General features: G+C 40.8%; 1 protein-coding gene across 5 annotated transcripts in view; it reads left to right on the forward strand.

Moving 5' to 3' along the window:
* The window catches only part of KCNAB1 (potassium voltage-gated channel subfamily A regulatory beta subunit 1), a 417917-nt gene that overhangs the window by 331211 nt on the left and 62030 nt on the right, over positions 1–24676 (forward strand). For all 5 annotated transcript variants that reach the window (XM_058730303.1, XM_058730300.1, XM_058730301.1 and 2 more), the window contains exons 3-7: positions 52–89; positions 4533–4612; positions 7176–7220; positions 10737–10781; positions 13293–13336. In XM_058730303.1, coding sequence (XP_058586286.1) covers positions 52–89; positions 4533–4612; positions 7176–7220; positions 10737–10781; positions 13293–13336 — 252 coding nt within the window. The remainder of the gene's footprint in view (positions 1–51; positions 90–4532; positions 4613–7175; positions 7221–10736; positions 10782–13292; positions 13337–24676) is intronic.

Here is a 24676-nt window from a genome sequence, read left to right on the forward strand (position 1 = left end):
TTTTTAAAGAGAAAAATGATCATAAATAATGTGGAAATATTTATCTTCTAGGAACATGGGTGACATTTGGAGGTCAAATTTCAGATGAGGTAAGTTACTTTTGGCTTCCATATTGCTGATCAAAGAAAATGTAAAGCTGTACAGTGGGAGTCTTCTTCCTGGGGTCCTGGCATTTTATAAGGATAATGTTTCAATCACGGGAAGTGGTTAAGACTGAATCAAAGATTATTTTCAGTTTTATCTCCTTGTATTTTTCACATTTAGACTATTAATAGCCCTTGAGGCTGTCAATCTATTATATGTGCAGGTTCAATTGTTAGAGAACAAACCAATTTGGAATTAATATTTAGTAGCTTTATGGAAAGATTTCATTGCTGGTGTGTGTGTGCGCATGTGTGTGTGTGTGTGTTTTAGTTCCACCTACCATGACCAACTGGTTCTAGTTTGTAGGAACTTTGCCTTATTAGCATGGGATCTCTCAGTCCTGGACAAAAAAAGACAGTTGGTCACCCTGGCTTGGACAAGTTAATCCAACCTCTCTGAGCCTCAGTCCCTTTGATGTAAAGTGGGATGATAAAGTTTATATTGGAGGTTTGTTGAAAGGACTAACCATGTTCTACATATGAGATGTTTATATAGCCCTTTGACTTGTAGGTAGCAGACACCCAATAATGGCAGCTGTAATAGTTTATTTACTGTAAAATTCCTTTAAATCTTGGTTTGTACGTTCAAAACAGTGCTTACCAAAGTGATATTCTTATCACTGTGTTTAAGGAATGTCTTTTTGGCACAAGTGAGTCATGCAGGCCTTGAACAGCAATAACCCCCCAAGGACACTGTCCTCAAGTCCCTCTGATCCTTTTTTGCCTGCCTGCGCACCACTGAGGAGTCTGGGATAGCATGTCTGAGTGGATACACTCAGTGCGATCCAGCCCACTCTGCCACGAGATTTACTAGCATTTACTAACAGTTGCCACATCCATAAAATGCAGAGGAGAGCCCCTACTCAGCAGGATTGTGATTAAGATTAATGAGACAATACCTGTGAAGTGTTCAGCCCAGTGCCTGGCCCCGAACCAGCTCTTTATAAAGGTAGTTCTTACTATCATTCCTAAGGAGAAGCTCGGGGGAACAGAGGGTCTTTTCTACAGCTCCCGAGGTCACCAGTGTTTTTTTTTTTAACAGATTCGGGGCGGGGAGGGGCAGAGTCTTATCTGCACATTCTCCTCTGTCTGAATGCATGTCCCCAGTGTTGGGCCTCGGTCGCCACAGAGAGGTTGTCACGGGGAGGATGCTTTGGAAGGCAGACTGCACTGGAGATTAGCATACAGAACAGTTATTAGAAAGTTGGGCCATGATGCAGTCTCAACAATGACCACACCTGACCCCATGGGGAGCCCCAACGCTGAGATGGCCCTGCAAAGTTGTCCCAGGTTGGGGCAAGAGGACTGAGCATTTGTATCCTTTGTTTTACCAGTCATCAGAGAGAGGCCGCCCGGGGAAGCAGGTCTCACCTTGGGCTAGGCAACCGTGCTTAGCCAAGTGCAATTTCCAGAGAGAACCGACAGCTGCAGGCCATCTGATGGCAACACTCCTAGCAGTGAGGGGGAGAAGTCCTTCCGTTCTGAAGGAGGATCTGGGTGGCCATCACAGGGTTCATTATGGGGCCCTCTGACTGGCGTCAGGTAGGGTGTGTGGAGCACAGAGGCAAGTCCACAAATATCAACACAGTGGCCACAGGCTCAAGTCACATAGAAAGTAGGTGACAGGGAGGGGGATCTCAAATTAATAGTCCACCATATCCAGCACGTGCAGCACCTTCTACTTCCTGTTAAAGTACTGAGAGGAGACACAGACAAAAATATCTTCGCTTTAGGAGCAGAGGGGCCAACCGTTAAGGGCACCATTTCCCCTTTCACGTTCGCCCTCCCCTTTACAGCATCTGCTCTCTGCTACCACGAGCCCAGGTTGCCCAGGTCCGAGTGTGCTAGTCTGGGCTCTGAAATACATCATTTCAAAATTACCATTCTAAAAACTGCACAATAATACTATCATGAATGGCTGCACAGGCCCTCGCCTCAGATGCAGACCAAATGGCTACTGTCCTTCCAAAGAAGAGCTGTGACTTTCCTCAGGTCCCTGCAGAAAGAATGCCAGCAAGGAGAAAACAGGAAGGTACAGGGAGACCACAGTCCCACCAGCAGCTGACTTGCCTGAGCTCAGACATTTCCATGTGGGAAAAATGCAGACCAATAGCCATAAATACACCTTCCCGATTTTTCTGCCTTCTCTCTGCTTCACGTGAGCTCGGCACAAAGCAGGTACAAATTTTGAATCCCAGAATGACCACGTTGTGATGTGCTGAGTGACACAACCATGAGTCCTGCCTCAGGAGGTGATGACATCCCTATTGGTGGGAGAATCCACCTGTGTGTTAAATAGCCACTGGACAGGGATATTATCAAAAGGACCCACACACCACAATACATAATTCCGCGAGGTGCCCCCCAAAGATGATTTGGCTTCATCATAAAACCAGGAGAGATGTTACTCCTGTAAATAATAATACCTTATAGCACTTAACTTTCAGAGTTTTACTTAGATTTTCTTACCTATAAGCTAGTTAGGGTTTCTTGAATTGTAGGTAACAATAAATTCAAGTCAAATTGGTTCAACCAGTATGGGAAAAGTATTTTGATTTTCATACTAGAAGTGTAGATATAGGGCAAGCTTCAGGGTGGACTCCATCAGTGGCCTCACTGCGTTTCCCAGGGATTCCCTGGGAAGGCCCTGTGTTCCTTTGTCTAGCGACATCCTCCCTCAGGTAGTAAGACAGCTGCAGAAATTCTAAGCCTTACTCAGAACAGCACCTCTAGGGAAAAAGGTGTTCTTCTAGAAACCCTGTAAGAACATGGAAAGATGTTGCCAGAAGCCTCAGCATAACTGTCCCTGCATCTCATTGGCCCAAAGGTGTCACATGACCTTCCCTGAGCCACTTATTTGCAGGCCTGCCATGCCACGTTGGAAGGGAGGTGTCTACTTCTACTGAGGCCTGTTGGCTACCTGGAGGACCTGAACAGAATTGTCCTCATTTTGCAGATGAAAAAGCTGAAATGGAAACAGCTCAGATGGTCTTGTCCACGTTCATTTATCCAGTAAGTGGTACACTCAAGGCCAGAAAACAGTTTTTGTTAGGTCAGTGACTTCATTCTTTCACATTCAGGTCTTTAAACTTTATGGTTGGGAAACATTTCAGCCATTACTTTGTCCAAATTTCCATCCAGGATTCCTTATCTTATCTTAAAATTTCTCTCTAGATAATATAAGGCCTCTTTCCCAATAATAATCCGCTAGTATGTGATGTGACATAACACGAGGATAACATACGATACAAGCCCAGTAATTTCTTAAACGTAGGGCAGTCACGATGGGAAAAACTATACTTGTCTTAACTTTCCATTTCTCCTTTGGAGAAATGTCATAATGGTAGCAAATTAAAAGCAGTAATCACATTTTTGCTGCTATTACTCTAAAGGATTGGCATGGACTCCCTTTTTTTGCTAGCCTAATAATTTTCTTGATATGCCGATTTTAAAAACAACAGGAAAACAGTTTATCTGGGAAATGCTGATGAAGCACCCTTAGCCCACAATCAAAAACATAATGGAAAAATCAATTTTAATTATTTGTGAGGTGTGTAATTTTTCAGTTGGCCCATAAGTCTAGCAGCAAAATGGGAAAATGTCCCCTCTCCACTGCTATCCCTCTCTAGCTCTTCCTCAAGCTGTTGTCTCTAGCGACGCCTGTACTCTTCTGTCACACCTGCCCCTTGCACTCAGCAGCACAAAGGAAGGAACGAGATGCTTGGAGGTGTATTTGCAGGCTGACGGGTGGGGGCCCCCCCGGATACCCAGTGAGCCAGCATGCTCACTGGCTCCCGGCTGCCATTCAGCTGGCTGGTTGCTCTGTGACAGCGGCTGGGGTTTTGCTGAGCTGTGGGTGGCGTGAGTTTTACAACAGTCATGACTCTGTCTAGCCTCTGGTTCATCAGCGCAGTCCTCTAAGCCTCAAGAAAAAAAGGCACAGGCTTTTAGGTCAGGAGTCACCCAGCTGCCAAAACCCATTAGCTTGGAGAGAAAGGGGGAAGAAGAGAAATGGAGTCACCGGTGATACAACTGACCCTCTTTGTCAGAGAGATGATGCTGCCACAGGGAATGTTGTCAGACCAGATCTTCCGGGCAGAGTGAGCAACACAAATCCATCCACCTTACCTCACTGCTCCTGAGGGCTGACTAATCCCTGCACTGAAGGAAGTCTCCCGTAGTGCCCAGTTTCTGTCTGAGGGAAAGGATACTTTTATCCTATATATGCTGGTAGAATCTTCTTTTTTTTTTCTCATTGTTTTACGACTGATAAAAACAAGGAGTGAGATTTCAGTGTTCTTAAACACCACCAGAGGATTCAACGTTGCTTGCTTCCTCAGTTTAGCAAACATTTGTTTTTTTCTGACTGACCTTTACATCCTCTTGCAGGTTGCTGAACGGCTGATGACAATTGCCTACGAAAGTGGGGTTAATCTCTTCGATACTGCTGAAGTCTACGCTGCTGGAAAGTGAGTCAGTGCCTCTTTGTGTCCCTCACGTGGTATTTGTGGCACCAAGAGTCTGCCCAGGCTGTTGCTGTCATGCTGGTGAGAAGGGTCTGCCCTTCCCACACTCTTTGGTGACATTGCTTTTCTCCCTTCCACTAGCCCCTTCACCAGAGCTGGGGATATTGGCTGCCTCTGGCCCCTTCCGCGCCACCCCCCCCAAACCTTCCTATCCTTGACCCCTGTGTGAAGAGTGGACTGAAAACAATTGCCATAGCCTTCCTGAGGGGCAGAGGCGGCTGGGGCCAGAGTGGTGGCAGTGAAGATCAAGAAATGTTAGTTGGAGGGATGCCTGGGTGGCTTAGTCAGTTAAGTGTCTGGCTCTTGATTTTGGCTCAGGTCATGATCTCACAGTTTGTGAGTTCAAGCCACGTGTTGGGCCTTGTGCTGACAGTGCAGAGCCTGCTTGGGATTCTCTCTCTCCTTCTCTCTCGCTGTCTCCCTCTGTCCCTTCCCCCCCCCCCCCAAAATAAATAATAAACATTTATTTTTAAAAAAAGAAGTATTAGTTGGATATAGGAGTGAGGAAATAAAGGAGCAGATTCCAGTGTAGTTGTTCAAAAGCTAGTCTTGCTATTTCGTAACCATGTCTCATAGTTACTCAACCCTTCAGGGAAACTGGGACGTCCTCTCTGCAGGGAACCAGGGACTGCTTTTCCTGTCTGCAGGCCCATCCCTCCACCTAGCATGACAAGCAGATCAGAGATTAAGGGAGGGATCCTCAAAGATGCCAAGGAATTTAGTATATTTTGTGAGAGGGCATTTCAGACCCCATTCTGAGGACAGAGAGGACTGCAAAAGGGCCTTACTGGAGAAGCCACACCAACTACAACCTTCCCACGGACCTGAGAACAGGTTCCGGGCTCTGGCACTGGGCTCACTGCTCATCACACCATGTGGGGAATGTGCCCTTGGGGAGACCTCAAGGTTCATGCCCTCTACGTCCCGGCACGAGAAGCACGTCTCAGAACAGAACTGGCGCACCTTGGCCACCTGCTGCCAACACAGACAGACTGACTCACGTAGCTCCCAGAACTGTTTGAGCAGCTCTGCCATTTTCTACCAGGACTGTGGCACCTAATCCTCCACAGGCCTCACTCCCCAGCACCCTCTTCCAGGCGAGGAGCACAATCAAACTGCTGGACTTGCAGAATCAGGCTCATCGTTGCCCGATCTGTGTTGTCCTTGCGTGGTTTCCTCCTTCTCAACGGCAGATCTATGTTTCAGGACGATCAGGGAAGTTCAGAGCCCACGTCCCTGATGTTTTCTGTTGAGTCCAAGGAGAGGAAATACAATTGATAAGGCCTTCCTCCTTCCCACATCTGAGCCTTTCTCAGTGTTTTCTTCTTTTGTTGAATCCTGCTAAGGTTGGAAAAGGGAAGTCCTGTTTGTATTTCTACTATGATTGATAGTCAGTCCTGGTTAATTACTGACTGACTGTCCAGTGTGCAAATGAGCTAGGTTCCGGTGTGCAACTAAGCTAGGTTCCCGCTATGAAATGCAAAGTTGCAAAAGACAGTGTCAGAAACAGAGGGCTGGGGAAGAGAACACTGGTGTAACGTCCCCTGCATGTCTCTCTGGAGCATGCTCCATAGCTACCCCGCAGCATGGTTAATGCCAGGCTGGGCACTCCAACACAGACAGAACTTTCAGCTAAGATAAACAGTGTTTAGTGACGATTCCCCATCTATAGGACCCCAATGAACAAAGTGCTAATTCCATTGATGTCCCCATTCACAAAGCCTCTGAGAGCCCACCTGCTTCTTACAACATTGATCTGACTGGGAGGGACCTACAATAAAACTTTAGTCTCCTTAACCTTGGGTCCTGGCTCAGGTAGGTGGAGGGGAGAAGACAGCAGAGATGTCTTCGCTGTACCTCTCCACGACCCACTGTAGGGGCGGGAAGAACACTTCTCCACATCTCCCTGCACCTTCCTTCTGTGGCAACACTTGTCACTAGAACCCAGGACATTCTCTATGTGGGCCACTGTGTCTGCAGCCCTAGCCTCTGGGACATCTAAACACCCACATGGTTTCTTTTGTTTGCTTGCTTGCTTTGTTTGTTTGTTTGTTTTTTTATCCTGCAAGATCTCCGGGGAATCTGTATTTTCTATCTAAATAGGACAAGGTCTCATTGTCCTCCCTGGTCACAATTGAAGACCACAGCAATTAGAAGGGTAACCTTGACTCCCACTGGACTCCGCCAAGCAGGATATTTATAAATGGGATCGGCGGTTCAAAAGCACCGAACTGCCAAGTGACTCTGTTGTTTCTTAGTATCAGGACCACAGGCGGTCTCCTGCCAGTGTGTCAGGATTTGGCAGGTGCTTCTGGAATGCTCCAGGAGCAGGATTCTGCAGGCACAAGCAGAAACAGCGGAAACTGTGCTACTAGCCGAGAGCAGCTTCTATTTTCAGGACATGTAGGCACTGAGAGTTCAAACAACGAATGGCTCTTGTGCTTTTGGATTGACTCTTGTGTTTCCAGGACATTGTATCCTGAGCTATTATCTGTTTCCCTTCCAGGGCTGAAGTGATTCTGGGGAGCATCATCAAGAAGAAAGGCTGGAGGTAATGCATTCACCATAATCATGTACTTCTCTTTCAAAAGACTGTTAATATTTTGTCCCAGAGAAGGAAAGATAAAATTGCATGACAACTAAACAAAAGGCTGTCAAAAAAAAAGTCAATTTTTGGTAAAGAAATGATTTATAGTGGTTTGGAAATAAATACTAACAAGTTCATTATTTGTGCTTTAGTAAGTATTGACTAGTCATTGATCACAATGACTTACCATGGGGTTGAGCAGAGAGGAGGGGAGGTTCATGAGATACTCATGCATCAAAGAAAGGGGTATTTCCATGGTTTCTCACCACTGTCTGTGATAATTTGGTGAAGAAAGACAGCTGATAGGGAGCTGATTATATACATGTACTTATGTTCACTGTTCATCTTATTGACAACTCTGGATGCAAAGAAGTGATGAAAAGAGAAGTCCTTGTGATAAATACCACAAATCTCTCTTATCTGAACACAATTAGCCCGCGCCTCTGATGTGTGCCAGGAGCCCTATTATCTGGGCGTTCAGGGAAGTGCTTCATGTGATGTCCTTGAGGGGTCGGATCCCATTCCATGGTGTCTGTATCCAGTGGTAAAGAGGAATGCCGCCTCTGTGGGGCGTGGGGCGGCAATCCCCCTCCATTTCACCATGCCTGTCAACCATGACAGCCGCTTCTTCCCCAGCAGGAGTACAGAATCAGGCAAAGACCACGGAACAAGTCTGGGGTCCTCTTCTGCTCTGGCAGATTTGCCATTGGCCAAATAAACAACAGCTCTGTGGTATTAGTGGAAATGGAGACCCAGAAGTTTATGGAGATGTGAACAAAAGAAGTTCGATGACCTACTTTCTCCCCCTTCTTTCTCCTCCTCCCCCACTCCAGGGATTGTAAGGGGATTAGGAAAAGACGATATTCACCCTTAAATATGGAAGAATTTTCATATTCCCGCCCAGTCCTCCACCTTGCCTGAGTAACCTTCCCACTCACAAGGCTGGTCTGTCCATCACCGCCCAAATCACTTCCCTAGGGCTCCTGGAACAAAGTGCTGGCTTCAGACATGTGTTCTGTCACAGTTCTCTAGGCCAGAAGTGCAACATCAAGGTTTGAGCAGTGTCCTGCTCTTTCTGTAAGTCTGGATAGAACCCTTCCTTGCCTCTTCCTAGCTTTTGGCTGTTGCGGGCAATCTTGGGCCTGCACTCAACCTCTGCCTCCGTCATCAGATGGCGTCCTCCCCTCATGTGTGTCTGTGCATCTTCTTAAAAGGACACCCACCAGTCATATGGGATTAAGGACTCACCCTACTCCAGTATAACCTCATCACCTCATCTTAATTTAACTAATTACATCTGTAATGATCGTATTTCCAAATAAGCTCACTCTCTGAGGTACCGGGGGTTAGGACTTTACCATGTCTTTTTAGGGGACACAACTCAACCCAAAACAGAGACCCTAGAGATGAGCCCACTAACAGCCCTGGTGAGCTGTGCAACGAGGTGTAGGCTGACAGAGCACCTGAGGAAGGAGGGGAACATCAGTGCAGGAGCTCTTTCCCCTCAACACCCAGAGGGCATCTAACCATCACTCTTCATAGTTTGCAGAGCCTATTATACACCTACAGGAAAACAGATTAACATTTTTTTTTTTTACAAACTGCCTTTCAGTCTTGCAAATAAAAACCCAAGCTGTCACCATGCTACAGAATATTGAAATCAGCACACAGCTGCCCCTACAAGGCTGGTGAAAAGATAGACCGTATCATCCTAGTACGGAGTCTATAAAAGCAATTTCAACTGGCATACTTGGCTTCTAGTCCCAGGACCACCACTTGCCCACTGTGCCAGCTACTTCACCTCTCTGAGTCTCAGTTTCCCCACCTGCAAAATGGACGGCGTAACTGTTCATGAAGTGCTGCACTGTGAAAGTGAGATAAAGTATGCCGGAATATTTTGAAAGTTGTGCTATATCGGTATGAAATACTCACATTATCGTTCTCCACCCACTCAGAAGAGTTGCTGGAAATGCCTCCATGATGGTCACTGGTCATCTGCCAGGTTGCTGTCTATTCTTGCTCTTTGAGCCTACATGTTAGTGTGCACACCCGCGTCACCCAAACGTTTTCCAGAAGGCCTAACTTTGAAAACAGAAGTCCATGATGGTATTTGCATAGAGTGTGCAGCCTCTCTGAATAATCTAGAGGACTGCATTAATTTTTTACAATATTCCATCCAGCCTTTGTTGAAGCTGTGAACATGTTTGCTAACAGAGATCTGGCTCCCCCGGGGCAGATTGCCGCTACACTAGGTATCGTGAGGTTGATGGATGACCCTGGAAAGTACATCGGCCCTTCTGCAGTGTGTAATCTCCAGATGCGTGTATCTGTAGAGCTTCCATTACAGTGATTCAAATTACTTTTCAGGGAATTAACTTCAGTGGGATGGGGTTGCTGACATTTCCTACAAATTTTTCTTGTTGCAGCTAAGCTGTCGGAATTGTCACCCTTGTTCCCCATTGGTTATCATTAATCTTACGAGGCTCTCATACCTGCGGGCCCCAGGGCATCAGCTCTACGGCTGATGGAATTAGGAATGCCTTATTTCAAACAGTCCCAAAGTTCGGTCTTAACCTTTGAATCTCAAAGGATTTTTTTTCCTGGACCAGTTCAATTGAATTACATACTTGGAGAAACTGAATTATACTGAGATCTGCCTTCCGATTTTAAATCATATGGCTGTAGGTCTCAAGACATGTTTCTGTTTCTTATTCCACCATCATGATGAGACGATTGCCATTTCCTGCCCTGTGTGTGGTTTTGAGAAGGCAATTAGTCTGCTGACAAGATTTCCACAGTTCATTCCCTTAGGAGTAAAGTGGTTAAAACCTTGCGTTAAAAATTTTAGCACTGTTTTCCTAAAATAACATTTCCATTTAATAAGACACTCAAAGAAATTTTATCCCTATTTATTGATTATTATAATTTACGTTATCATTCATATTTCCATGCAATCAGTTCCTGCCTGTGAATGTGATGGTTGGAAAGCATAATAACTCAGAGCCACTAGGGCCGTGATCCTTGGCAGAGGGTGGATTTAGCCCCAGGAAAACTCACGTTCAATCAACGTTATGTCAGATGCTAAATAAGGATTAGCTGGTGCTACTAAAGCAATCCATCCTTTATGCCACTTCACTCACCCTCTCATTTACCATTTCTGCCCCTCCATGCCTACCACTCACCCTCTTCACCACACCCCCCCTGAACCGGTGGCTTGTGTCACAGCCTCCTTCTCCTGTCCCTCCAGGTATAGGTCACTTCCCTTCAACCTCTTCGCCTAGGATCTGACTTCACATCCCCACTCACCACCTTCCCCTTGTCCCCATATTTCAGTGACACGAATGAACAGATTTACCACTTTACCAATTTTTTTTTAATGGGAGGTACGATAAATTCTTTCCAATGCTGTAATATCCTGACTCAGTACAATAACCAGCGATTTACTTAATATTTCTCTGTGTGTGTTTGTCTAACGTACAGGAGGTCCAGCCTGGTCATAACAACCAAACTCTACTGGGGTGGAAAGTAAGTTAAATACCTTTTCTTTTCCCTACTTGACAGGAGACAACTAGTAGCTCACGCTTTTATCCTTTTGGGCAACCATTTTACATCTAATGTACTAAAATTAATTGGATTGGAGAGAAAGAGTATTTTTCCTGCCCTGAAGGAAATGGCAATCAGCCTAGGATTCAATGTTAGCAAGATGCCCCAAAGAAAGTTAGTGATCACTTGTTACTAAGTGATTCACGGAGATTTTCAAACACCAACCTCATTCTAAGAACCATTTCCAAAATAGAGTTCAAATTTTGGGAAAAGAAAATAAGCACATAGCATCACAGGAGAAAAGCTACTCAAATCTGCCAAAAGTCAGAGACTTCCACGGAATGCAAAGACGAAAATATCTTGTCTGACCCCACGTGTACGTCTCTGGTCATTTTTTTTTTTTAATTTTTTTTTAATGTTTATTTATTAAAAAAAATTTTTTTTAACATTTATTTATTTTTGAGACAGAGAGAGAGAGAGAGCATGAACAGGGAGGGTCAGAGAAAGAGGGAGACACAGAATCTGAAACAGGCTCCAGGCTCTGAGCTGTCAGCACAGAGCCCGATGCGGGGCTCGAACCCACAGACTGTGAGATCGTGACCTGAGCCGAAGTCGGACGCTTAACCGACTGAGCCACCCAGGCGCCCCTAATGTTTATTTATTTTTGAGACAGAGAGAGACACAGCATGAGCAGGGAAGGGGCAGAGAGAGAGGGAGACACAGAATGTGAAGCAGGCTCCAGGCTCTGAGCTGTCAGCACAGAGCCCGACGCGGGGCTCGAACTCACGGACGGTGAGATCATGACCTGAGCCGAAGTGGGATGCCTAACCAACTGAGTCACCCAGGCGCCCCCGTCTCTGGTCATTTTTGCAGAAGGCTCCAAACGTGTTGATCAAAAGGACTGCCTTTTGGAGAATAACAGAAGCTACTATATCACTCACTGGCAGGCAAATGAAAGAGAGGTCCTTTCTCTGTTGTAGGATGCAAACAATTTTCACAAGATGAATCGGCCTCTGATGAATCTACTGGTGTTTAAACTGGTACTTACATGATTCAACAGAACATAGAAGTCTGGCCTTTTTGACACACATGTAAGAAAACAGCAAGCTGTTTCATATACCTTTTTGTAGAAATCACAAAGATGGAGTCTTAACAAAGAAACAAAAACAAACACAAACCAACCAAATCTTATTTGCCTCCCTATAATTGAGAGGGAATAGTTAAAATTGGAGACAGAGCACCTCTCCTTTGGAGTCTTCTAATCAAAATGTGTATGTGTACACACACACACTCATATTTTATTACTGTTTTTGAGTCTGTTTATGATGACTATGAAGACAGAAAGATGGAATTTAGATTTTTATTACTACCGTAACCTATATAAAAATAAAGCAACATGGTGCCCATGAGAAATACAGATTTACATTGTCTGTGCCCTGATTCGTGTAGCTGTTGCTTAGTGCAGTGGTACTTAAAACCTTGCCTATGCTTTAGAAAGAAACAGAGAGTAAGATAATCTGCAAGAGCCGTTACGTGGTAGAGTACTACCTACAATAATGGTCAATGTTTTTATAAAAGATAAAACATCACCAAAGGCAAATAGTAAACTACTGTGTTTTATTTTTATTTATTTATTTAATTATTTATTTATTTTTTTAACATTTTTATTTATTTTTGAGACAGAGAGAGACAGAGCATGAATGGGGGAGGGGCAGAGAGAGAGGGAGACACAGAATCAGAAGCAGGCTCCAGGCTCTGAGCCATCAGCCCAGAGCCCGACGCAGGGCTCGAACTCACAGAGTGTGAGATCGTGACCTGAGCCGAAGTCGGACGCTTAACTGACTGAGCCACCCAGGCGCCCCTAAACTACTGTGTTTTAAAAAGAGGATGCCAAAGGTATTGACGTTGAAGAAACATTTCATGAATACTTGAAACACAAGGACCATATTTCTTTCTAATTGGCCAGATCTTGAAGCTTGTCTGAGAAGACAAAAGTCCTGGTTAAATGTTTGTCTTCTTAGGATACTGATGTAAGAAAGACTTACGTCACATTTTAACAGAAAGTAATTGTTAAATTTCTTTTGAAAGTCAAAAGGCGCTTCCAAATTTGCTTACCTTCTCAGAAAAGCTAATGTTATCAGTAGCTCACAAACTTATGTCAAGGTGTTTTTTTGGGGGGATTGATTAAGAACAAGGTAGGAAGGCTGAGCTGTGTGTCACGTTATATATGGATGCGGTGTGTATGGCTGAGTTGTTATTAATATTGTGTGATGAGCGTCATGGTTAATTCATCACCTGGATCTCCAAAGAAAAGGGGCTCAGTATGTTGCCCACCAGCCTTCTCTCCTCAGCCTGTGGTACAGAATTTGCCAAGAACAGGGTATAAAATTAGCAATTCAATGTAGAATGAGTATTCCTCTGTACTTTTGAAACAGTAATTTGAAAGAAAAAGCACACCCCCACTCAAAGTCATTTGCTTTTCTTTCTTGTTAGAGCTGAAACGGAAAGAGGGCTGTCAAGAAAACATATTATCGAAGGTAGGTACAGCTGCTTCCATTTTTTCTTCATTTGTGGGCTGCTGATTCCAGAAAGGTATCAACCAAAAGGGTTCAAAACCCATTGTGGCGGGGGGGGGGGGGGTTGGGGGAGGAATTTCTATAAAAAGAATCATAATCAACCACAATCTCTCTGGGGTTTAATGTAGGAGTGTGGTGATACAGAGAAGACAATAGAACACAAAGAAAAAGGGCAAATTTTCTAGAACTCTTCTCCCTTACAGCCAGGCTGACATTAATAAAACACTTCCCTAAGACTTTCTAAAAGGTTTTAATTGAGATATAATTTATATAACATAAAAGTCCACCCATTTAAAGTGTACAATTCACTGGTTCTGAGCATAACAGAGTTGTGTGATCATCACTGTAAATTCAATTTAAAAAATTTCCTAATTCCTAGTACCCACTTGCAGTCAGTTCCCACCCTCTCTCTACCCTCCTCCACAGCCCCAAGTAACCACTAATCTACTTTTGTCTCTATAAATTTGCCAATTCTCGATATTTTATATGAATGAGATCATATAATGTGTAATAGTTTGTGACTAGCTTTTTTCACTTAGCATAATGTTCATGTTGTAACATGTATCATAACATGTATCATTTTTACTGCCAAATAAAATTCCATTGTATGGGTAGACCCCATTTTGTTTATCCAGTCTTCAGTTGATGTACATTTGGGTTGTTTTCATTTTTTGACTTATGAATAATACTGCTGTGAATATCTACATACTAGGTTTTGGGTGGATATATGCTAAGGCGATGATAGTTTTACCTTAGTTTAAATTTTTATGTTTTTAATTACAATTCAATTAGCATACAGTGTTATATTGGTTTCAGATGTACAGTATAGTGATTCAGCAATTCCATACATGACTTGGTGCTTATCACGATAAGTGTATTCTTAATTCCCTTCGCCTATTTTACCTATCCCTCCACCCACCTCTCCTCTAGTAACCACCAGTTTGTTCCCTATAATTTAAGAGTGTGTCTCTTGGTTTGCCTTTCTGTGTACATTTGTTTTGTTTCTTAAATTCCACATACGAATGAAATCATATGGTATTCATCTTTCCCTGACCGACTTATTTCACATAGCATGATGCCCTCTAGATCCATTCATGTTGCAAATGGCAAGATTTCATTCTTTCTTCATAGCTGTGCAGTGTTCTATTGTATATGTATATACAACCTCTCCTTAATCCATTCATCTATGGGAGAATACTCAGAGAGCTTCCATATGGTGGCTATTGTAAATTATGCTGCAATAAACATAGCGGTGCATGTATCTTTTCAAATGAGTGTTTTTGTATTCTTTGGGTGAATACCCAGGAGTAGAATTACTAGATGATATGGTAATTCTATTTTTAATTCTTTGAGGAACCTCCACGCTGTTTTCCAGAGTGGCTGCACCAGTTTGCATTCCCACCAACAGTGCAAGAGAGTTCCCCTTTCTTCACATCCTGGGCAATGCCTGTTGTTTCTTGTGTTGTTGATTTTAGCCATTCTGACAGGTATGAGGTGGTATCTCATTGTGACTTTGATTTGCATTTGCTTGTTGATGAGTGATGTTGAGCATTTTTTCATGTGCCTGTTGGCCATCTACATATATTCTTTGGGGAAATGTCTGTTCATGTCTTCTGCCCATTTTTTAGTTGGAATATTTGTCTTATTTGGTGTTGAATTGTATAAATTCCTTATATATTTTGACTATTAACCCCTTATTGGATATATCATTTGCAAATATCTCCTCCCATCTAGAGAGTTGCCTTTTGTTTTGTTGGCGGTTTTTTCACTGTGCAAAAGCTTTTTATTTTGGGGTGGTCCTAATAGTTTATTTTTGCTTTTGTTTCCTTTGTCAAAGGTGACATCTGTAGAAAAATGTTTCTGTGGCTGATGTCAAAGAGATTACTGATTACTGCCTACGTGTTCTTCTAAGCATTTTATAGTTTCAGGGCTCACATTTAGGTCTTTAATTCATTTTGAGTTTGTTACTGTGTAAGAAAGTCCAATTTCGTTCCTTCATATGTAGCTGTCCAGTTTTCCCAAACTGGACATTTGTCTAAGAGACTATCTTTTTTCCATTGCGTATTCTTGCCTCCTTTGTCATAGATTAATTGACCATATATTCATGGAATTATTTCTGGGCTCTCTATTCTGTTCTATTGATATCCATGTCTATTTTTGTATCAGTACCATACTGTTTTGATTACTACAGCTTTGTAGTATATCTTGAAATCTGGGATCGTGAAACCTCCAGTTTGTCCTTCTCTTTCAAGACGACTTTGGCTATTCAGGATCTTCAGTGGGTCCATACGAGCTTTAGGATTATTTGTTCTAGTTCTGTGAAAAATGCAGTTGGTATTTTGGTAGGGATTGCATTAATGTATAGATTGCTTTGGTGGTGTGGACATTTTAACAAAATTTTCTCCCCATTACTGAGTATGCAGTATGTTTACATTTGTTTGTGTCATCTTCAGTTTTTCTCATCAGTGTATGATGGTTTTTGGAGCATGGGTCTTTACCTCCTTAGTTAACTTTATTCCTAGATACTTTATTATTTTCAGTGCATTTGTAATGGGATTTGTAACTGATTCAGAGAGGCATTGCTTTTGTAATTGTACTAAAAACTTTGTAGAGCCTGGAAATGAACAGGAAATAGTACAGTCTTCTAGAACTCTTATGTAGTAGAGTACTACTCTACTTCATTGGGAAGACTATAAGAATTGTGAGGAATTTTTATGTATTTCTTGTTTGTCTATGTATTACAAAAAATGTTACACTTCTACCTTTTGTAATAAGAGAAAGATGTTAGATGGGGCTGTATAAATACAAGATTTTTATAACTTTAGGTACCTGATTAATTATTAAGACAGATGATTTTTCTTCTTTTTATAATTAGTTTCATTTATGAAATGCCAAAGTCAATAAAAACATGAAATACTCTCTAATCTCACCATTTTAAAAATAATAAAGAAGTCCTCCTTTTGCTTACCTCATCTCATCTCACAGTGTGACAGTCTGGTACCTGTCCTTCCCAACTTATTCCCACAGTTAAATTGATCTATCTATCTATCTATCTATCTATCTATCCACACTTACTTATAAATACAAAAACATAGGTATAGGGGCGCCTGGGTGGCGCAGTCGGTTAAGCGTCCGACTTCAGCCAGGTCACGATCTCGCGGTCCGTGAGTTCGAGCCCCGCGTCAGGCTCTGGGCTGATGGCTCGGAGCCTGGAGCCTGTTTCCGATTCTGTGTCTCCCTCTCTCTGACCCTCCCCCGTTCATGCTCTGTCTCTCTCTGTCCCAAAAATAAATAAAAAACGTTGAAAAAAAAAATTTAAAAAAAAAAAAACAAAAAAACAAAAACATAGGTATGAAACCAATGGAATCAAGCTATACATGTTAACCAAAAGTTTACTTTTTTCTATAATTAAAATACATTTTAGACATACACACACCCACGTACACATGCACATGTACACATGATTTGCAGGTTATTTCTTGGTTTTAGTGTTACAAAATATCATACAAATGGCTGTCCTTATGTAAATGTGATCGATACTGGAGACAGCATTATTAGGTCAAAGAAGAATGCGTATTTTAAATTATTTTCTAAAAAGGAATATACCAATCCGATGGATGAGTTCATTTGATTTATTTGTTTAGTTATACATTTACTTATTAATGAATTTGAGCTACTTTTTATAATTTTGTGCTTTCTCTGAGAATTAACTTTTCGTATTCTTAAGCTATTTTTCTTTTGAGTTGTTTGTCTTGATCTTATTTTTAAGAGCTTTTTGTATATTAATAATGTTCACTTCTGTCAGTTACATATGTTGCAAATATTTTCTTCCAGGCTCTCATTTCATTATAAACTTTTTTCCGTCCCCATGAACCTAATCTGAAGAATAATATCTAATGTGAAGACATTCATCCCAATTTAGAAACTGGAGTTCTTTATTAATGTGTAAAGAGAACTACTTGGAAAGATCTTAGACTTCCACTAGGGGAAAAAAAATAGTTTTGGTATTCAGTCATTTAATTTAAAAAGAAGACTTTTGCCAGCGACTGGCTGGCTCATTCGGTAGAGTATGTCCCTCCTGATCTCAGCGTTATGAGTTAGAGCTCCACATTGGATATAGAGATTACTTTAAAAATATAAAAATTAAAAAATTAAAAATTGAATAAAATAGAAAGTTTTTGAAGCCAGATCTTGGAGAATCTATTTATATAATAATAATAATAATAATAATAATAATAATAACAACAACATATATACATTTATATGCATACAAATTTATATATATACAAATTTTTATATATTTATAATTTATATATAATCCATATATTTATATATAATATATTTATATAAAATTATATATTTATATAAAATTATATAAAATAAATTTATAATCTATATATTTATATAAATTATATAAAAATTGATATATTATATAAATTACACATATATAATTAATATGTATAATTTATATATTAATTACATGTGTATATAGTTAATATATATAATTTATAATTATATATGTATATAATTATAAGTTATATATAAATTTGTTAACAGTAATAAATATATCATTCAGTTGTTTCCAAAGTGTTTGTATGACACTTGCAAAGTGTTTGTATGAGTTTGGTATTTCTCACTAACTAATTTTTAATATATTTCTAAGCATTGGGCTTTGAAACCAGACAAACAGTGGTTCAAGTTTCAACTATGTCATTTAGGAGCTAGGGGACTTTGTGCAAGTTATTCAACCTTACTAAGCCTCCATCTTCTTGATTATACAAAGGGCTATAAATATTCCTACTTTACAACATTACTATACAGAAACTGATTTTAGAGAATTCACATTGAGCACAATATCCATCACATAATAAGCACTTAATAAATGTTATTTTTGTCATTACGTCATCATTCTTAACAGTGCCACTGTTAATCTTCATACCATGGTTAAGGGCCCCCTTTACCAAGTAACGTTCTAAGGCTGCCACAAGGAATAAGCACATTCTAGCACTAGAGAAAGCTTTCACATTCCTAAACCAAACTAAATCCCTTCTCAGGCCGTAATGCCCACTTTGACCTTGCAAAGTAAAATCCAGCCTGCCTCTTAAAACTGTTAACTATTCCTGCTCTAGTCTTGCCCCCGTGACTTGAGTCATCTACCGTGAAACCTGTCCATAAGAAATAACTGCCCCCTCCCAAAGAGAAATAACTCGTGTAAGCTTGTTGTACTAAGCGGAAAAACAAGGCAGCAGTGTGCTTGCTGCCTGGAGAGTTCTTGTTTCTCTTTTCTTTTTAATCTAATTCAAATCGATTAAAAAAGAGATTCAGAAAATGGTACAGGATGGCAATCAACGAGAATATAAAATCAAGGAAAGAAAGAATGGAGGAAGCTGCTGTGCTTTTTACTGCATCTCCATTGCTTCAGTATTTACCAGTGTGTTCATAATTTCAAAATTCTCTTTTTTAAATCAGTTTTCTGCAAGCCCCAGACAATGTAACAGAAATACCTTAAATTCTCTGTCCCTTTAAAGAAGTCAGGAATTCTCTTAGAAACTAATCTCTCAGGATGGATAAACCAGTTCAGCTGAAAATTCAAAATGACCCAGATTCAAACTTTAACACATTTCAAACTTTTGAGACTGAGAAAGAATTGGGATTATTTATTAGTATGTTGTTACTGTTTATTTTGCAGGTCATAGTTTCAGCCTAAGACAAAGATGTTCATGAGTCCAAAAGAGTCAGCTGAAAGGATATTTCTAGGCAGGCTGATATCAGGGAATTGAGTGAATTTTGCAGAAAAAAAAGGGGGGGGGGGAGTGGACATTAGATTCCTAAGCCTCAAATAAAATTTGAAGAGGTTTACAAATCATTATCCTTGGATTTCATTGGTATTTGTTTTGTGATGAAAGTGACTTTATTGAACATTGGAGATTCATATGCACATTAAATTTAAAAAGTGTTCTTTGAGCCCAAATGTCCATCAACTGATGAATGGATAAAGAAGATGTGGTTTATATATACAATGGAATATTGTGTGACAATGAGAAAGAATGAAATCTTGCCATTTGCAGCAACGTGGATGGAACTGGAGAGTATTATGCTAAGAGAAACAAGTCAGTTAGAAAAAAACAGATACTATATGTTTTCACTCATATGTGGAATTTGAGAAACTTAACAGAAGACCATGGGGAAGGGAAGGGGGAAAAATACTTTCAAACAGAGAGGAAGGCAAAACCTAAGAGACTCTTAAATACAGAGAACAAACTGAAGGTTGATGGGGGGGGTGCAGAGGGGAGGGGAAAATGGGTGATGGGCATTGAGGAGAACACTTGTTGGGATGAGCACTGAGTGTTGTATGTAAGCGGTAAATCATGGGAATCTACTCCCAAAGCCAAGAGCACACTGTATATATTGTTTATTAGCTAACTTGACAATGAATTATATATATATAATTGATATATATTTATATATTTATTTATAAATTTATAAATATATATTTATATAAATATTTATATACTTATATATTTATATAATTTATATATATTATATATTACTGACAATAAATTATATATTATATATAATATATTATTTTTAATATATATAATATATATATTTTTTTAAGTGTTCTTAGAAGACAAGACAGAAGTTCAATTCATGTACAATTCAGGCCACTTGAATGCTGGGTGACTTTGGCCACCTGAGCTGGTTTACAGAGTATATAAAATGAGCTTGACTCGTACATAATGCAGTTTTAAAAAAATTCATATGAAAGACCGTTTCAGTGAGCTCAAGTTCCTTCACTTAAGTCCAATTAGGAACAACATGCTTCTTGGATTCACAAGAAGAAGGTAGAAATTTAACTAATAGGTTTATTACAGCCATTTAGAATCCCAAGTTCTTATTAAGCTTTGAAATTCTATTCATTCAGCCATTCCACAAACACTCTTGAAGCCCCAATTTTTGCCAGTATTAAAATTTAGCAGATCAAATTTTCTTAGTATCTTATATGAAAAAATATGATAGTGTGGTAAGCCAAATTGTAAGATTACATAAACTGTATACTTTTACAGGCAAAGGTTATGTCTTAGTGTATGTTTGTCCTCCAGATGAATGGCAGTTTTGTTATATGATTCAAAACACAAACCCACTGTCATTATTTTCGGAGTAGAAGAGGCAAATAATCTGAGAAAGTACTGCTTAAAACTTTTTAATGAATGGCAAATGTTAAACCCAGTTATCTGAACTTTTATTTTAAAAAGATAACTTATGACTTTTTCAATTAAAGATTAAATTTCTTGATGGATTCACCACAAATTCCTTCCCAGTGTTCCATGTTCATACTAAACTGAAATCACCCACTCAGGATAACCATGTTTCATAATGCGAGGTGCAGCCACATGGATTATTCTAATACAGCACAATCCTTATAAAAATAAACAGACATGTCTTAAATTATGACTGAGAGGTCTGCCGAGAAGGTGGAAAATTATATAGGGAAAGAGTGGCCATCGTTGAAGGCAACATTGGTTTTTCAAGCTAGAAAGGAAAGCAAGTGTGTGGACACAGCATATTCAAGTAGAACGCTTGAAGAATCTCCAAACAATGGATTTCCTTGTTTCTACACAGTTCAACGGACAACACCGAACATCTGATCCATGTCTGGCCATGCCAGTCTGCTTAACATCTGGAATGGGCATATTTCTTTAGATGCCTGTGAAATAGGCTTAAATCGAATTAAAGTTTACCTTATGAACCATAGAGTTCCTGTTAATCTGCAGAACCTAAAAGGAAAACGAGCTTAGATTTCTTTTCTCACTTGAAAGCTATTTTCTTTATATAACATAACTTACTATCCTGTGGACTTTTGAGGAATTGCCAGTTAACTTGTAGACATCTCCAGGACAGGGAGCTTTTCTCCTGCTTCTCCTACATTTGCTCCCACAGACACTGGGTTGGTGCTGAGGGACAGACTAAAGTCAAAAGTGCCTTCAGCAAGTGCATTCACTGCACTGGTGCACTTATCTCCCTTAAGTTGTGATTAGCTGCCCGGATGTTCCTCGGCAGCCAAGGTTAACGTATTTTTGCACGTCTACTTAAACTTAAAACAATACCTGGCCCCAAGCCAGTGCTCAACAAACATTTCCTAAGTGCAGCTGGAACATGACTATTTGCTTATTAGAGATAAACCCTAAATAGCTTTCAAGGAGACATTTGTTGAGCATGTCTTTATGTTGCTGTAGTTTATTTCTACAAGATTAGAGCATCCAAACAGGAAAGGACAGGAGTGCCTGATTTGGTTTGTAGTCACATGAAGCATTAAAGCAGAAAGGTCGTTTAACTCTATTTTGTCTTTGGACAGATGAGGAAACCAAAGGCCCAAAGAGGCTAAGCGACATCAGCAAGGTCATTCAGGCCAGCCTGAATGAGTACCCTGGATCCCAAACCCCGTGCCTCACCTGCACATAGACCTGGCCTCTGGTTGCCAGGCTGGTCCATCCAGCTGCCAAGAGCTCCATGTGCTTGACTGATGTGCTGCCCAGACTTAAGTGGCTCAGACCACGGCTCCCACCAACCTGCTCTCCCTGACTTCCCCATCTTGCTAACAGTCATGTCACTTTCAGGCCAAAAAGCTAAGAGTCATCCTTGATTCTTTGACCTCCACACTCTGTATCCAGCACAACAGAAAGTCCTCTTATTGCTACTTCCACAACTTGTCCAGAATTTGCACACTTCTTACCGACTTGGTGACCTGCTCACTGGCCTCCCTCCCTGCTTTCACCCTTGCCTCCGACAGATCGTCCTCAGCAGGCCCGTGACCAGCTCAAATGGAGATCTGATAATGTCATTTCCCCTGCTTAACTCCTATTTCCTCATGTCCCAGCCCCTTACCAATGACTTTCCATCTCACAGACAGTAAAACCCAAAAATGTACACGGTGGATTTCAAGACTTTATATGATTGACATTTTCGAAGTTAGGAGACAGGATCTCTGAAAGACACAATCTCCTACTTCACTTCAAAGTCAGAGTGGGAGTTCAGGTGGATCACTGACGTGATGCAGCACATTATTTCTTTTATTCTCACATGAATACACTTGAATCTCAGCCTATATATCAAGGAAAAAGAAATGCCTTCCAGAGAAAGAATTGAGAGGTGAGGAATGACCAAATACAATGAGACTGACCTTCATATCAAGTGCATGCCGTTATTAGTGGGTACACGTTATTACCCTGACCAATGAACCTGTGCCAACAGATGCTCTCACTATGCACTGCTTGCTCTTTGGAAATAAATACAGTGTCCACGCATCTTTACACCTCCAGAGCCCAGCACAGTTTGAGGATCAAATTGGGATTTAGCACATGCTTAGGGCATGGGAGAGTAAATGACTCAAGTCGCAGCCGATCACATAGCACTGCAAAGTGGCCAAGCCAGCCGTAGCTTTTTCTCCTAGTTCCTCTGCCCACATTGAGCTGTTTAGAAGAGACACTGAGGGATAGGGCCATTATCAGAAAGGAGGACACTTGTTTCCAGGGCCAAGCATGGGCCAGAACTGTCACTAAATGCCTCCCTCCGGAACCAGGAGGTCCACTGAAAATCTTTAGCATTTAGTCTTTGGCACCTCTGATTCTGAACCTTTCCAGATGTGAGCACCACTGCGATAATCAACACATTTCTACAGACTGTTACGCTAACAAAGTGCTTGACGGCTGGTTTTATTTGCTCTCTGGAGCAGTGATCCTGAAGGTAGTAAGTATTGTTATCTCCGCGGCAGATTAGAGACCTGAGTCACCCCCCCGTCCCCCACCAAAAAAAAAAAAAAAAAAAGGTCAAATAACCCAAGTTGAATCACGCAGCATGCTAGAGCACAGATTTCCAACCTTTCCAACCTGTGATACTCTATTATTTGTTCACTTGGTTATCCTGTCCTCCCTTACTTCCTCCATATGTATAATTGCTTCTAAAAAGTGGCTTCTATCATTAGTGCTTTTTAAGGTAGATTTTATTTCAAGCTGCCCCTTGAGAGAGCTGGTGACCCTCTGGGCCTGAAAGTCACTGCAGTTTTTTGAGAGCAGGCATTGGAACTTATAACACCTGTCTGCCTTAATCTCTTCATCAATCCTTCTTTTAAGTAACCATCAACACAGACAATCCTTTCTCAATGAATGAAAAATATATCCAGAACTATATCCAACAACTTCATTTTCCTGTCAGAAAAGTAATTGCGGCTGGCTGGTAAACCAGTTTGAAAAATCAAATTTAAATGAGCCAAATTTAAATGTATAAGAGCCTCATTTAACATGCAATTAATTTTATGCCTATAATAAAAAGAGAAAAACCACCGGTCTTCCTGAGGAATTAAATAGGCTGATAAGGAAATGCTGTGCCTCATGGAAATGAGATAAAATGATTCTTGAACTGTCCTCCTTTTGGTTGCATAATATTATATACAATGCATTCTATTTCAGGGAAGTATTAATTTTACTGAATTTAAATAATTTTTTTTCTGCATAGTCACAGGAATGTAACCAAATGGCTAGGTTGGAACTTAGATTATTGGTTCCAGATTTTTTTTAAGCTCTCACTCTCTCCTTTATATGCCCTAAGTCTTTATAGCTTCTTGTGTTTTTGTTTCTTCCCCAAAGAAAGGGAATAATAGAAATGGTAGAGCTCAGCTATATTTAACGTTCTTCAAGCTTTGTTCCACTTAGTAAAATGTTGAGCAAAACCTTCATTTGCCAATCCTTTTATTCCTGTCACAACCCATGTGTACATTAAGATGGATTTGGCAGTCACTTATTTCTTATTTATACCATTTTAATGTTTTTGATGTGCAATAAATGTGTCCCATCCCACTTTTCAAGAAGAAGTTAAACTCTTAGGCTACTTTTTATTCTGAACTTTGCTTCTAGATACTGCCACAGATGAGTCACTATGAAAGATCATTACTGAGTATGTTTTTTTCTGGTGGGGTAGGAGTACTGAAGTTACTGAGAAAGTTATAAGACTCTTCTTTGTTAAGGACAAAGTCAGCCTTTGAGATATATATCTTTATCTATATCTATATATCTGTTCTAAATGTTTGTTTATTTTGCAAGAGAGCGTGCACATGAGCAGGGGAGGGGCAAAGAGAGAGGGAGAGAGAATCTCAAGCAAGCTCCAGTCTATCAGCAGAGAGCCTGATGCCGGGCTCTAGCCCACAAACTGTGACATTATGACCTGAGCAGAAATCAAGAGTCGGACACTTAGCCAACTGAGCCACCCAGGTGCCCCAATATATTCTTTAAAGGTTCTAGGGGCCAA

This window comes from Neofelis nebulosa, chromosome 5 (assembly GCF_028018385.1).
Source record: "Neofelis nebulosa isolate mNeoNeb1 chromosome 5, mNeoNeb1.pri, whole genome shotgun sequence".
NCBI classification, from domain to species: Eukaryota; Metazoa; Chordata; class Mammalia; order Carnivora; family Felidae; genus Neofelis; species Neofelis nebulosa.